Here is a 15,309-nt window from a genome sequence, read left to right as displayed (position 1 = left end):
AAGGGGCGCGGCTGCCCTGGTGGCGCCTGGGGACGTGAAGCCCCCCACTCTTGGGCTGTTTGGCTGGTACGTACTGGGGACAACACGAGAGACAGTACCCTGGTTGCGCAATTGGCCCTCCCGGAGAGGTATTTTCTCGCGGAACTACGGTCGCGGATACATCAGGGTACGTAGCTGGACTCCGAACTTGCAGCACAGGGTCTAATCAGTAGCTGCAATAAGAGAGCCGCGGATAAAACGACTGATATTGCGTGCAAACTCAGGCTCAAGGGATGTATCGTCTTCTAATACCTCCCCTAGCTTGTTGGCAACCTTATTTATCTGCCTGAGTGTTGTGGGCGTCTCAAAGTCGGAAGAGTTGTTGTGATATAACGGCGGCGGCGATGGTGTTGATGTGTAAATTGCAGCTCGTTGTTCAAGGGCCTCAATTACAGGCTGTGGATTGTAGGGTGAAATTCCAGTTTTTCGAAAGGCTGTGAGAATAGTAGTAGTCTTGAAAGCTTGTTTTCGTACAGCTTGAATGCAAGCAAGGAATTCAATCTTTGTAATATTCAACACGCCGTCTCGAACAATGATATCCAACGCCTTTGCATGATAATGCTTTAGTGGCTGAAATATCACAACATCAAGAGGTTGAAGGATGTGTGTAAGGTGCGAGGGCAACGCAAAGGGAATTATATCGTGCTGTTCGCAGTATTCAACGAATTCAATTGTATGGTGTGATCCGTGGCCATCTAGGATTAAAAGGCGATATCTGCCTATTGGCGTTGCAAATTCCTGAAAATGCTGTATCCAAGCAACTGCAATTTCGTCATTCGTAAAGCCGGTTGGTGAGACTGTTATTTTGGTATTAGCTTCAAGCTCCTTTATCCGATACCAGGACTCCATGTGTTTTTGCCCTGTAAGGATAAGAAAGGCAGGAATAACTTTGCCGCCAGCAGAAATGCATTCTATTGCTGTTGCAGTCTCCCTGTTTTCTGGCATTGAAAATAGATGCGCTCTTCTTCGCTTTGTAACAACTAAATGGTCCTTTCCCATTCCAATACGAAAGCCAGTCTCATCCATATTCCAGATATCTTCAGGAGGGACTCCGTACTGCTGAATAGCCTCTTTAAGCTTGTTGTAATAAGAAAGAGCTCTTGTCACATCTTCTGAAGCTTTTCGACTTGAATCAATCTTTTTTTGAAGACCTTTATGATAGTGATGCCGCTGGATAAAGCGTGTAGTCCATCGCGTTCCAACTTGCCTAGGCGGGGCAGTTGACGATGCCCTCTCTTTTAGGATGTAATTTGCAGCATCTGTAATGAATTCAGGTCGTACAGCGAAGTTGGCCTTATCAAGGCGATCGATATAGTTACATAAAGCAACTTCCTCTTCTCGTGAAAGCATTGTATTTCTTGCTGGATGGCCTTTCCTAGCAGGAACGCCGTTAGCACGTCGTTGAAGCCGGCTACGAGGCACGTTGAATTTCTTCGCCACAGAGCGAATTTTTGCACCTGGATTTTCCTCAATATACTCAAGAGCCTCGTTGACACGTAATTCGACATCGCTTTTTGCCGTTTGGACGCTAGTTGCAGCCATTTTCGCGGTTCAACGCGTCTAGGTTGAAAATTGGCCCGCCTTGGTGTCCGGCCCGCCTTGCTGTCGAGCACCACCTTTGGTGGTGAGGGCTTTTGCTAGCCGAACCACATAAAGTGGGGCGGGCACGATTAACGGGTTGGCGCCACCCAGTTTCATTTAGCCACGGCAACCACGACAACGACAGCAACCAGCGAGTGGCTCCCGGCGGGAAGGTGCACGCTTGAGGAGGGAGCAGCATGCGGCCCTGCGATGGTGGTGTCTTGTGTATTGTCTCACGTCCTCATTTTTGGGTTGGGGCGCCTTTGGCCGCCCAGCTCGCCCCCATGCCTGGTAGTATACATACTACTCCGTACTTACTCATTAACGGTGGTCGCCCCCGTTTGATCTGAACAGCCTTGTCCGCTTCTCTTTTTGTCTACATCGCGTCTCGCTTCATCCATCTGGCTCGCGCCACCCCAAGGCTTCGTTGGCAAAGCCTAAACACTCTGCGTTTCACGCAAGTCATTCATTTTGGGTTGAAACCGCACGACGACGCTTGAGCTGCTTTAAGTATCACTCCATCGCACTCGCTCTCATCAAATCGAACTTCAACAAACACTGCAAGACGAAGTCACCGCCAGATTCCGGTTACAGCCGTCACGACCGTCTGAAACCTGCGAGGAAGTGTAACTCTGAGAAACAAGGCAAAGAACAAGAAACAACAGACGAAATGCAACTGATCAAGTTGGTTGCGGCTGCTGCTCTGCCGGCTCTGGCTCTTGCCGACACGAGCACCGAACCCTCCGCGACAATCACTTCCACCAGCACCGTGACCTTGATCAAGACCGTCACACTCTCTCGGGTCTCCGTCGTCACCTCAAGTACCTCCTCCTTCAGCATGAACTCGACCACCTTTGCTGCTCGTACTGGTGCCACGACGTCTTTTATCCCGTCCGGTGTCACCACTACACCAGCTCCCACTTCGCCAGGGCCGCAGAACGCTGCTGGAGTCCTTGATGCCGGCAAGATGGCCTTTGCTGGTGTTGCTGGCATGTTTGTCGTTGCACTGATGTGAATCAAGTTGGTGCTCAATGCAGCCTCTGGAGCAGAGAACGTCAGGGCATGCGAGGGACTCGGAGTTTGGTCGAGATACTCCTTGTCGGCATTCTCGTCGCTGCAGCACCGCCTCTTCGTCCACCATTCATTCCTTTTGTCAGTTTCTTTTTTCTGCCGCAAATTTTTTTCACCTTGAAACTGGGGCAAGTATTGACTTTGTCGGCACTGCACCATGACTCATGATCATGACGAATTCACGGCCGCGGGAGAAGCGCATCATTGTTCAACTCCATGATCCACGGGTCAACTCATACGCACGCTCGCATAAAATGGAGGTGGCGCCCGCTCTTCCTTCGTTGATGAACATGTCCTAGGTGCTGCACTCGTCATGTATTAACTCGCGATGCAGCAGTGCCGGGCAAAACTCGGTCCTCCTTTTACACCCCATTATACGTTCAATTCTTACACTGGCAACAAAACAATGGCACGCGTCGACTGCGCTGCGTTGTTTTGCGTGCTTGCTGGATGATATATTATCTACTTTCCCTTGTCGGCCGCCATCAATGATGGGACGTGCGAACGATGACGGATGACAGGAGCAGGGGATGGCTGTGTGCGCCGCGGAAGGTTCCTCAAAGCAATGTATCGTTCTGCTCATCTGCAGGCCCCCATTTGGTGTTTGTCTACTTGGCTCTAATTTTTTCTTTTCGATTCTACTGGTGATACCCTTTGGTCCATGGAAAGGCAGATGTTTGGGCAAGATGCTCACCATGTCTCGAGGCCTTTTTTCTTTCTGTTTCTTTTTTTGGAGGATTGTGTGAGTAGGTTTTTGATACGCTGTTGACCTTTGGAAGATGTACGCAGATGGACAAGTAGTTTTGGCGTATGACAGTTGGTAGCGAGCAATTCATCTATGGCTTTGCACACGCGTTGATTTGATTCGAGCCTGTTCCTCGTATTTTGAGGGCTTGTTCCTCACTGTAAAGTCGGACCTCGATGCATGAAAGTACGACGCCACTCCTCTGTCGCGAAGCCTGTTGGAGCGCGGCGCGCGTGAATCAGTTTTGCTTGAGGGCGGGCAATGCTGACCCTGACCCTCGTCAGCGGCATCCGCTGCTTTGCCTTGAGCGTTGTTGATGCATCTTTCTTGCCAGGGTGGATGTTTGTTGTTGTCTGTGCAGCTTGGGCTCGTGGGCTAACACATGGTCTGCTTGCTCTGGCTCACTCGACGCCAAGCAGCCCCTGCGCGTTTGGGTCCAATGAATCCGCAGGCTCGCTCGAGGGATGCCACGTGGGAAGTTTTGGTCCATGGACCAAGTTGACGCCGGCGTTCGGGCATTCGCGCTGGTCTGAGACGCTCGTCACGACTGGTTCTGGCTCTGGCTCTGGCTCTGGTTCTTCCGGCGTGGGGGGTAACCCTCAGTCGCGGCTTGGTTTGGGAAAGGGAAACGCGAGCGGGGTAGATGTCGAGCCAAGCGGGCAGATGTGTGGTGTAGACTACGTACGTGTCATGGCGTTTGTTTCGAAACGTGCGGCTATCTATCCAGGGTCACGCACGACTCACGGGCAGACGGAGACACGGAGACACGGAGACAAGGAGACAAGGAGACACGGTCACACTCACACGAGGCGAGGCACGCGCAGAGTCGAGCACCGAGGAAGCCGATTGTCGATTCAGTCTGGGAGGCTAGTCTAGGCGGCCGTGGCCGGTCTACATGATAAGGGCGAGCCCTAGGGCGGCGGCGGCGGCGGCGGCCAGACGGTTCAGGCTGGCTGCGTCGCGGTCGCGGGTTCCAGCCGCGACCATGGGCGACATGTTGTTGGCGTGTCCGGGACGTCTGTCTGGGGCGTCGCCTGCGTTGTTGGTGTTGGTGTTGGTGTTGGTGGTGGTGAGGGTGGGCCTGGCGAGATGGTCGTGGTGGTGGTCGACGTCTGGCTTGACGGCGTGGTCGTCGTGGCCGACGTCTGGATTGTTCTTGCTGCCGCTGCTGCTGCCGGGCTTGACGGCGTGGTCGTCGTGGTCGACGTCTGGATTGTTATTGTTGCTGCTGCTGCTGGGCGTGGCGTCGTCGTCGTGCTCGGCAGGTCCTCCGTTGTCGAGGGGTCTGGGGGCGGTTTTGCCGTCACCAGCAGGCTTGCTGCTGCTGGGTCGTTGGGCGTGTCCGGCGTCTGCCTCGTGGCCGCGCTCGGGACGGCCGGGACCCGAGGGCTTTCCAGACTCACCGTGGTGCGGCGGCGTGCGCGAGTCGGACTCTTTGGATGGGCCGGCGCCGGGCGAGGCAGAGGCTGGCGAGGCAGAGGCAGGCTTGACGGGAGGAGCAGGAGGAGCAGGAGGAGCAGGAGGAGCAGGAGGAGCCGGAGCAGGCTCGCACTTGCCGTCGTCGCACGTCCACATCTTGTGACAGTCGTCGCCTTGGCAGGGCCGGTGCTCGCAGCGGCCGCCCTCGCAGACGAGCTTCTTGTTGCACTCGTCTCCGTGGCAGGCCTGGGGTGCGCATTCGCCGTCGTAGCAGACGACCTTTTGGTTGCAGCCACGGCCGCGGCACTCGGAGTACTTGCATCTGTCGCCCTCGCAACGGACCAGCCTGTGCGGGTTGGCATCGGGCGACGTCTCGCACTGGTACTTGGTGCCGTCGAAGACTACGCGGACGGGTGCGCACTCGTCGCATGGCTGGCCGCGCACGCAGTAGTCGCCGTAGCAGACGACGACCTTGGTGAGCCACTCGGACGGGCCCTGCTGCTGATGGTGATGTTGCTGATGCTGCTGCTGCTGCTGCTGCTGCTGCTGTTCCGTGGTGGTCCAAGTCTTGGTCGTCTCCTGGCCCACGGGACAGTCTGTGACCGAGGGCGGGCAGGACGTGATGGTCATGACCTGAGTGCTGGTCACCACCTCGAGTGCCGGGCTGGGGCTGTCGTCCTCACGCTCGTAGATGGAGAGCAGGACATCAGAGGGCATCTCGTCACGACGACCGAGTGCTGCTCGGCCGCCGCATATTTGGTCCTTGTTGCCCGGACAAGGCTTGTTGCACTGGCCCGACGCGACTTTGCCGCTGCTTGGTTCGACGCTGTCGCCGCAGAAGCAGTCCCTGAATTCTGTTTGTTAGCATCGAGGTCGGCACGGGATGGTGAGAGGGCCATGTTTGCTCACTCGTCGTAGACGCCCAGGAATCGTGTACGGCAGATCGAGGCACACAAGTCTACGCTCATGGCACTGCTTGTGGCCACCCTTTGGAAGCCGGAAAACCCGCGCGGAGACCCAAAGCACCCGAGGAACTTGAAGGGGCCGACTTTTTCTGCTGGCCGGGGGGTTCCCGACGACGCAGGTCGCGCTGAAGCCGGCCGCGTCGAGGGCGCTGGTTGGGATGTGGCGGGAGCGTTGCTGGATTTACTGGACGAAGGGAACGTGGCCAAGGATGATGGTGCGCTGGCCTGACCTTCGGAGGAAGGCTTCGCGAAAGATGGTCCGGCCGAGGAGCCAAGCCGTCTGGAAGCATTGCTTGACCATGGCGAGACACTTGACGATGCCGAGACATTTGACAATGTCGATTCATTCCAGGTGGTGTTCTTGGATGGCTTTGATTGAGAAGACGACGGCTGGGCTGCGGTACCATTTGACCACGTCGAATCGCTTGCTGGAGCCGAGATATTGTACGGCGCCTGGTTGACAATTGGCGCCTGGGACGACGACGTGTTTGACCAGACGGGGACAATAGGGGACACGGCACCACTAGACTCGGCTGGTGTGTTTCTCGACGCCGTGGTATTAGACAAAATTGCATCTTGAGTCAAGGATGTTTCCCCGGGGGAAGCTGCATGTGGCGTTGAGTCGCTTGAAGACAGGGCGGCTCTGAACGAGGGTCCGGTCGAATTGCGCGGAGCCGAGCTGTGTGATGATGTGGTGTTGAAGTATCCTGCGAAAGTGGGCGAGCCTGGAGCCCTTGGAAATGATCGACTCCAGTATGAAGCCTTTGACGAGGCCCTTGATGATGGCCCAGATTCATCCGCTCTCTTCACGGCCCCTTCAACACGACAAGCCAACGCGGCCGTGACAGCCTCTGCGTCTTCGCAAACCTGTATCTCGACTGGCCATGTTTCCCTGCCCCCCGAGACGTCCAGATTCACATTCTTTCCTGGATTCCACGCCGCAACTGCCTGGTAACAGGCCCCGCGAACGTACATACGGGAGCACGCATTGTCGGCCGCCTTCGCGCTCGCAAGCGCCATGGCTCCCAGGAAAAGGATCCCCCTCATGATGACTTACCAAAGTATAACGAGCGAACAAAGTCAAACAGAACAGAACAACGAGATGAGCGAGTCTCGAGGGGCTCATGGGTTTCAAATCCACCATCTTTCAACGGGCATCTCCCCAAGGGGGCTTACCTTTATTAAGTAGCACATAACACGCGAGCGGAGGGAATAACCAGCCTCAACGGATGTTTGGTTCCGGCGAATGGATCCCCTCACGGGCCGTACGCCATACGAACACGACGCGAGCAAGTCCGGAGGAATGCTATCCCTCACGTTTGAACCTGGCCGAGATGGCGATGGCCTTATTGGTGAGTGTCCAACCGGCGCACAAATTCTCTCCTGCGGGACCCTGGACAAGCCCACGAAAGAAGAGCACCGGCAAGTCGCACATCCCTCGGGTAGAGGGGGCCGGCCAGATGAGGAATGGCACAATGGGGAGGAGGATGCTCATCTTGGCGATAACACATATCGACAATGATGAGCTTCGGTGAAGGTTGTTTTCAGAAGCAGACACTCCGTATCCATCATGATCATGGTGGATTCGAGGGTAGCGGGGCCTGTTATTGGGAAGGGAGGAGGCTGCAGAACCCTGACTGATCCTTCTTTTTTTTTTCCCTCTCTCCTCAGACTGAGAGAGCGAGAGAAAGGAATGGGAGTGCCAGTCAAGACTGTCTGGTTGGCTGAATGCCAAGGGGGTCGTTTGCCGACAGCAAATTCTGACGTGATTTCTTCCTTCCTCCCTCCACCGAGTCGAGTCCACTTTATCAGTCGGGAGACGCCGTGAAAACATACACAAAGACAGAGCCAGAGCCCTGTTCACGACAGACTCGCAACTCGCCACCTGCTGAGCGACGGTTGCGGGCTGCTTCTACTCACTCACGGCTGGCTAATAAAGCTGGCTTGGGCGCAGGATTATCTGATTGTGCCACGGGCCACAAGGATAGACATGTCTCAGCGCCACGCCACGTTGATGAGCGCGGATCTTGCCTGGGCTTGCAAAGAATACAATACTCCAACGGCGAGTCCGCGTACGATGACCTGGAGAGAATATTGCCGGTGGTCTTGAGCTGCTTCGAGAATTATAACCAAAAGAGCGTCCAGTGACAGTTAGCCACGTCAAGTTTGCAAGCAGTCGCTTTGCAATTTTGTCTATACTACAAGAGTCACTGCTCTCTGATGGATGTGGTGGGTGATTTCCAAGAACAACAACGATCGACATGTCTCGCTTGAAAAGAAGCCCCCCTTGTCAATAAGCCCTCTGGGCATCCATCCTTTCCAAGCGCATGGCGCCACTACCAATGCTTTGTGTGAATTTGCTCAAACAAGACCCGTTGGAGACCCGCCTCGTGACGATTCCCGGCCGTTTATTATTGACAGTACATGCCTTGTGTCACTTCTGAAAGGACCGCAAGATACAAACGCCAACTGGCTGGATCTTCAGGACGAACCTGCCACGTCATGTCATGTCGCGGAGCGAGGCTCACGCTCGGCAGCGTCTAATCATATTTATACACCCGCGAGCGCGCATCATGGGGAGCGAGCCAGAACCACGAGGCACAGCATCCTCATGATTGCGACTCCCGTGACAGAAAGACACCAGACTGACTGGTTGACGGTGCTGGCGGAATACCACAATGTTCCTCCTTCTCCTCACCTTTTCACAAACTCTCAGCTCGGCTGCCGCCCGCCCACACTCACACTCACACTCACACTCACACCCGCACGCAGACTGTTCAAGACTTCAACATGGGGCAGAATTCCCGTCTCCTGCGTTCCTTCGAATCCTGCACCTTGGCAAAATGGAACTTTGTTCGAATCCACGCCGGGTCCCCGCTCACCGAGACACCATGCTGGTCCGTTGGAACCGCAATCCAGTCCGCTTGACCTGGAACCTTTATAAACCTCTTCCCTGGGCATTCTAGATGTAGTATAACTGAATGGGCCAATGTGTAGCATCTCGCGCCAAGTTCCTGGCTGGTACCAGCGCGCCATTCAGATGGCGCTGTCGTCTGTGGCAAATTCCTTGCCTGCAAGACGAGTTTCTTCGAGAGGGGTTTCTGACGGCATCTCTATTCGGGTATAATTTACACGTCTGGCCGTGAGCTCGTGCACGAGTCGGTCCAAGCCGTGGGCTGAGATGTGTGCGGTCCGAAGCGAGCATTCCTGGGGGGCCTGAAAGCAGAGGCGCATCAAGTTCAGGCATGTCGTGGCGACGGTGTTTTACCTGTCGTCTTGCCGGTTGGAAGACGTGAAAACATGCGTTGGCATTATCGGCCGGCATCGGAGCATCAGAGCCTGCCTTTGCTATTGATTTTCACTCACGCACCGCGTAAATTTGTAGACTAACGAGAGCAGGCTTGCCGAGATAAAAGGTTCATGAGACTTTCGCCCTAGAAGTCGAGCCTGTTGCCAGGTGTGCTGCAAGCTTTGGGTGCGTCGTCATCCGCAGTCCCGGGTCACCTTACCCAGCTAGGGCTGCGTCACGATGGCGAGTGATGTCGGAGCTTGGACTGAGCACATTTCAAATTCACGTGTATCGTATCGACTTACTCGAGGTCCTTGGTTCGTCCACAAGAGCCATATGAGATGCCTGTACGTGTGGCCTACCCAGATGACCAAGGCATTGGCGGCCAAGACATGTCATGTCACATGGACGTTGGACATGAGGGCCATGGCTAGTTACGAGACGTAGGGTAGGAAGCGCTGTATAAATAGAGGGGTTCGGCTGCGAGGGGCTTTTGGAAAACCGAGGACCTTTCATACTAAAGTGCGTCTTGTGTAAATCGAGCTGCACTTGCTTCTTATTATACTTGTAGCTTGAAATTGCAGCTGTACTCTCCTAGCCTAGGTACAAGTTATTTTTTCTCTCTTGAGCCCTGCAAGCTAATTAAACAAGGTATATCATGTAAATGCTAGACACAAGAGCTGTAGCCACAAGACTAGGCGTAGGGCTCGCCAGGCGTGCCAGCTGACGGTTCATGGAGAGGACAACGGAGGACGTAGACTCTTCTCGTTTGCAAAAGTTGGAGGGAACAGGTTCCGGGCCGACACACGGGTTCCACGTCCACGACGTACCAACTAATCGGATGTCATGAGCTTGAGCGGCCTAAATGGTCACAGCCTACGTACGCTGCAACGCGTGGTAAGATACAGCCAGATCTTTGCTATTGGTGCTGGTTTTCTACATTGCAGCTCCAGTGTCAGGTCTCAAGACGGCCCGTCTTGGCTCGACTATTGCTCGTCAAGTAGTGCGCACCAGGACACGGCAACACATCGATTTACGAGAACACGCCGTGCCGAGATGCTGGCAAACGGATACACACATGTGGCATGTGAGCCTATAGGTCTGGTCTGCTCATCGACAAAACTAACCACCAGCTGAGGGAAGGGGAAGTGGCAAATCCAGGAGGGAGCTGCGCTCCCTCGACGATATCCGAGAGACCAGCAATGACCCTAACCCTACGCGGCCCCGACCCTCGACTGTGCTCGTCGAGCGTCAGTCCAGATTTGACCGCCGTCTCGATATGCCTCCAGGTTGCCGAATCGTCATAAACTCCAACACGGGCCATGTGACGGGAGTTGTTGAGTGGGCCGAACCGCGGATTCTGTCGCATAGCATATAAGGTGGTCTACCAGACACAAAAGTGTGGCGTGGGCCACGCCCAACTTTTGGTGTGACAGATTCCCCCCCCCCATTCGGGGTTTGTCTTGCGGGGTCCTGAGAATGCGCTTGGCCGCACGGATCCCAGGCATGACGACGGGCTTGTTTCGTTTCCACGGCAGATGTCGAATCGCCGCGGCTACAGAACCAAGCTGCCGGGTGCTCCACGATAATTGAGCTGCGGCGGCGGCGGCCGCAGCTATCACGTCACGATCCCCCTTCCCGCCCGTCAGTCCATCTAGCTACTCCGTACGGAGCACAGCCGCGGCTTGTCAGACCTAGCTGCTGGCTGCGATGGCTGTTCAATCCACCCCGTCTACCATCTACCGCGGGGCCATGGTCAAGCCGAGTCGACCGATTGACCGACCTGGCCGACACGGACCGATTGACCAAGGCCCCTACAAGACGTGTGTATAAAAAGCACCCCGGGCTCTTTCTTACTGGATGTGTTGCCCGGCTTGTTCTCCCGATCTTGGCACTTGATACATGAAACACGATCGATTCCGCATATGGCATTGTGCTAGGTCGCACCATCACACCTGGTGACCACCCCGACCGCGGTCGCAGCACGGAGTAGGGATGTGTTATCGCATCGGTCGCCGCCACGGAGTCACGGACGTTGTCGGGACCAGGGTTAGGGTTAAGCTTCATCTTGCCCTCAGATTTGCTCTGGGGCCGAGGGGAGCCGAAGCGGCAAATGTGGCCAATCTTGGATGGGGCGGGCGGATCCACCGTTTTCATTGGGCAGTCGCAGTCCCCCGGCAATAACCCAATTGTCACTGCAATTGCGACCTAAAGTCATGAGGTGGAGTATGTTTCTTTTTTATCGATAGTTTTGATGACGTTTCAAGAGGCATGCGTTTCAAGGGGGGTTGACAGGTCCGTTGCTGAATCGAGCGACTCTTTGGAAATCCCTTCCGGGCAGGCCGGGATCTGATAGATTGCGCCCCTATCGATTGATTTGCGACCACGAAAGGCGGCGGCATGTGGCGGCAACAGGCCCAGGGGCAGAAGCGCCGAGGTTCCGGGTTCCTTCCCTGCCGATCCCTCCGTACTCGGCTCGCTATTGGTGTGATCCGGAGCCGTAGACCCGATGGGGAAAGTGGAACAGGGGCCAGTTGAGCCCCAAACTCGGAGACTTCAACGACATGCAGGTGGAAACCGGTCGGCGGCGATGGCATGACGCATCAGCTATCTCGGAACTAGGCATCGCTGTTGGGACCTAGTTCCACCTAGCGCCACGAGTATACGACCGACGCCCAGTCGCACGACACGAGTGGGCGGACGTGGCGGTTGCTGGCGTTTGTCCTTGGCAACGGTCACGGTCACGACGTCGAGCCGGCGTGGCGAGCACACGCAGCAGAATTGGATACGTACGTGGTGCATTCCGAGAAACTGGCTGACTCGCAGAAATAAACACAAGACGCTAAAGCAACCCCTGAAAGTCAAGGCTGGATGAGCACGCGACCACACTTCCATACCTGGGTGTTCCTTGCGGTCCGGCGCACCGTCGGTGCTGGCCATGACACTCGCCGTTCTTGTTTGGAACCTGAGCCGGCCTCGAGTGCATCCATCCATCGCCTTGCGCGTCCCCCAGATTTAGTGAGGAAGTCAAAAGCGTCAGATGCCCTCGGTCTACGCCACACCGCAGCGTTTTCCGCATCTCCGGAAACGATACCCAAGGCCGCCGCTCGTGTGAGAGGCGACGTCAAGACTCCGCGTCGCCCGGCAAAGTTGGCCACCAGAGGTCGATAACAACACGGCCAACCCTCAAAATGGCGGTCAGCCGTCTACGCCTGCCCTTGCGTCTCTGCTCGGTCGCATGCCTGGCAATGGTTTTGGCCCTGGGCTATATCCTGCTCCGGAGTCCCCTTCTGATGGAGGCGTCTGCCGAGGCTCCCATACCACGCCCCGTCCCGGCCGGGAATCGTGACAGACACGCACACAAGGCCGACGGTGCCGGCTCTACCAAGTACTTCTCCGAGCCGGGGGGCAGCTACAACCTCGTGCACTACGACTCGAGATACTTCCAGAGGGAGCTGGATGCCGCGGAGCGACGCGCCGCCCTGCGAGCCCTCATCCGCAGCTACCTGAGTCTCACAAGCCATTACAACATCGAGACGTGGCTGGCGCACGGCACCCTGATGGGATGGTGGTGGGGGGGCCGCATTCTTCCCTGGGATTCCGACATTGACGTCCAGCTCTCCTTCGAGACCCTGGACCTTCTCGCCCGAGAATTCAACTTCACCGAGTTTCGGTACGACCTGCCTCCCGCCCATGGCCGGCCCGCCTCCAGGACCTACCTGCTCGACATCAACCCCTACTACAGCGAGCCCGGCATCGGTGACGGCAATAACGTCATTGACGCCCGATGGATCGACACCGAAACCGGCATGTTTGTCGACATCACGGCCCTGCGACGCGAGGACGACGGCTCAGGCGCATGGGCCTGCAAGGACGGCCACCGCTACTCCGGCACAGACCTGTGGCCGCTGAAGGAATCCGAGCTTGAGGGGGTCAGGGCCTTGGTTCCTGCCCAGTCGACCCTCCTTCTTCGCCGCGAGTACGGCGACGACAGCACCAAGAAAGAGGAGTACGAGGGGTACGTCGTTTGTGTTCTCCCGGAAGCGTCTAAGAGAGGCCTGCTGACAATGTGCGTCTTCCAGACACCACTGGGACCATCATCTCCGACTATGGGTACAGGACGTAAACAAGTAGGACGCCCGTGTCCCCGATCCTATCGGCATTTTCACGTCTAGCATACACATACATGGGGCGTTGGGTTCTAGAGTCATCGATTCATCACACAGGCTTGTCTGGCGTTCGGCCGTGTCGGATCCGCGAGAGAGTGCTGTGTTTGGCACGCATTCTGTCGTCATCAGATAGCGACGGTTGATTTACTACAGGTAAGGGTTTTTTTTATAAACGCATATAGAAGGCCGCCGAGGAGACGCGGCCTCGTGCAAACACGCTGTCATTCCGACAAGATTTGTATTTGGACACTTGGCCCCATGATGAGCGGCGGCGAGAGGTTTGGACTCCCAGTTTAGCCGCGACGGAAAGCTCTATATATTTGCACTTGCAGCACACACCACACACCCTTTGTTGTCTGCGAGTGCTGAATGGAGGGCATCTAGCAAGGACCGCGACACGGCGGCCATTGAGCTGGCGAACTGGCTGAACCAAGCTGAAAGAAACAAGACACGAGGCATCAGCCCCTTGCTGCCTAGTTAGGTTACACACTTAAGGGCTTTTCTTGTATATAGCTCTCGGTGGTCGGGTCCATCAGACTGAGGAACCAAGGACCTTTGAGACTATACGATATTGAATGTGAATATGAGTTGATGCTCCAAGCCCTGATCCTTGTCATCAGCCCTTGTTGCAGAAAATATGAGAACCGTTTGAGAACTCTGCTCCTTTGTCGATTGCCGTCCTCAGTCTTCTTATTCTTGCGAGCTTAGTCGTAATTTTTCTTGTTCATACACGACTGCAGTGAGCTGCTGGTCTGACGAGTGGCAGTACAAGTCGACTAGCAGATATACCATGTATAGCTGTGCCACAAAGAGAGCAGACGATGCCCCATCACGAAGAAGGACGTAAATTACCTAGTTGGATGTCTCTCCTCTCGCGCCGTTACAGCTCCCCCCCAAACGCTACCTTGACCGTTACTCCCGCCACAAGTAGGCAGAATATTCCTGCGGGGACGCCTATGAATCTGACGACGCTTATCGGGACGAACTCTCGACCATGCTCAGACATCTGCCGCGAAGCGAAAAGATACTGTCGCGACGTCAAAGACATCCAGGTGATGACCCATACGAAGCCCAAGACTCGTTGCCAGAGGGGCGTGCCCAGGTCCGGTTGACGGGCTTGCTTGGGAGCACCAAGTCTCTTCCAGGCCTCCTGAATACCATCCTCCACCATGAAGCCCACGGTGAAGAGCGGGAAAAAGACCATGGCCTTGGACTGACTTGGGGGCACTCCCTGCACCGAGTCCACCACCACGTGCAGAAGCCCTGATAAAAGAAACACGAGCAAGGTGTTGAGGTATCGCTCCGTCAGCGACGGCCGAGGAAGTCTCAGCAAGTCCCGTGCGAGGTAATTAGCCCAAGACGTAAGCGGCCATCGCAGCATCTGATGCCAGAACTTGCTGTCGCGGCCAACCATTAGACTTGACATGTGCAGAACGGCAGGGGCGACAGTTTTCGAAACCACGACACACCGACCGCCGTCAACGGGCGAGAGGAAGAGGAAGAACGTACCCCCAAAAGTTGCGCAACGTGAATGCCGTCCACATGCTTCCGAACAAGGGCGGCCAGTCCTCAGGAGGCGAGGCCCCCGACGAAACGGCAACCAAGGAAACGGCTCGGTAGCCCGCATCGACAAGCACTCTGGCCACGAGGAACCATGAAGCAACAACCATGAAGACGTACCCCGGCAACTCTGCCGCCGTGACCTCGGAGTATCGAGAAGGCTTCCGCGCCGACGGGGCCGCCGGCGACGACCCGTCCAGCCTCGAGACGGCGCACATGACGTCCAGCAAAAGGTACTGCCACGCGAAAATGGCAGCTTGTCGAAGAAGGAATGCCGACTTGGGGATTCCCGGCCTCGCTTGCGCCCCAAGAGCCCCCGGATGTCGCGGGATGTTCTTGACGGCCCAGGGAGTCCCAACGCCCCGAGAAGCAAGGAAGAGTCCTGACGTGCGCCGGATTCTGGCCATTTTGCTGGACGAGCTCTTCAGGAAGCCGGCCCGCAAGAGGGAGTTTGTATCTATGGGGTGAAGC

General features: G+C 56.0%; 5 protein-coding genes across 5 annotated transcripts; 2 read left to right on the top strand and 3 right to left on the bottom strand.

The window, feature by feature from the left end:
* Window positions 1-201: 201 nt before the first annotated feature.
* Window positions 202-1,581, bottom strand: MAM_02183 (transposase; the record flags this gene model as incomplete). Its single annotated transcript, XM_040820982.1, has 1 exon — window positions 202-1,581. One exon carries the CDS (start codon window positions 1,579-1,581, stop codon window positions 202-204), a length of 1,380 nt encoding a protein of 459 aa, XP_040681325.1.
* A 709-nt stretch (window positions 1,582-2,290) lies between these two features.
* On the top strand, window positions 2,291-2,635 carry MAM_02182 (uncharacterized protein; the record flags this gene model as incomplete). The annotated part of the gene is made up of 1 exon (XM_040820981.1): window positions 2,291-2,635. The coding sequence occupies one exon, from the start codon at window positions 2,291-2,293 to the stop codon at window positions 2,633-2,635; it is 345 nt and encodes a 114-aa protein (XP_040681324.1).
* Window positions 2,636-4,327: 1,692 nt separating this feature from the next.
* On the bottom strand, window positions 4,328-6,867 carry MAM_02181 (WSC domain containing protein; the record flags this gene model as incomplete). The annotated part of the gene is made up of 2 exons (XM_040820980.1): window positions 4,328-5,702; window positions 5,765-6,867. 2 exons carry the CDS (start codon window positions 6,865-6,867, stop codon window positions 4,328-4,330), a joined length of 2,478 nt encoding a protein of 825 aa, XP_040681323.1.
* Window positions 6,868-12,300: 5,433 nt separating this feature from the next.
* On the top strand, window positions 12,301-13,243 carry MAM_02180 (mannosylphosphate transferase; the record flags this gene model as incomplete). The annotated part of the gene is made up of 2 exons (XM_040820979.1): window positions 12,301-13,127; window positions 13,192-13,243. The coding sequence occupies 2 exons, from the start codon at window positions 12,301-12,303 to the stop codon at window positions 13,241-13,243; spliced, it is 879 nt and encodes a 292-aa protein (XP_040681322.1).
* Window positions 13,244-14,158: 915 nt separating this feature from the next.
* On the bottom strand, window positions 14,159-15,245 carry MAM_02179 (TRI7-like toxin biosynthesis protein; the record flags this gene model as incomplete). The annotated part of the gene is made up of 2 exons (XM_040820978.1): window positions 14,159-14,675; window positions 14,788-15,245. The coding sequence occupies 2 exons, from the start codon at window positions 15,243-15,245 to the stop codon at window positions 14,159-14,161; spliced, it is 975 nt and encodes a 324-aa protein (XP_040681321.1).
* Between the last annotated feature and the right edge of the window lie 64 nt (window positions 15,246-15,309).

The sequence above is a fragment of the Metarhizium album genome (assembly GCF_000804445.1).
Source record: "Metarhizium album ARSEF 1941 chromosome Unknown scaffold_3, whole genome shotgun sequence".
NCBI classification, from domain to species: domain Eukaryota; kingdom Fungi; phylum Ascomycota; class Sordariomycetes; order Hypocreales; family Clavicipitaceae; genus Metarhizium; species Metarhizium album.
Note: the sequence above shows the minus strand (reverse complement) of the source record. Positions and strands in the feature narration are given on the sequence as shown.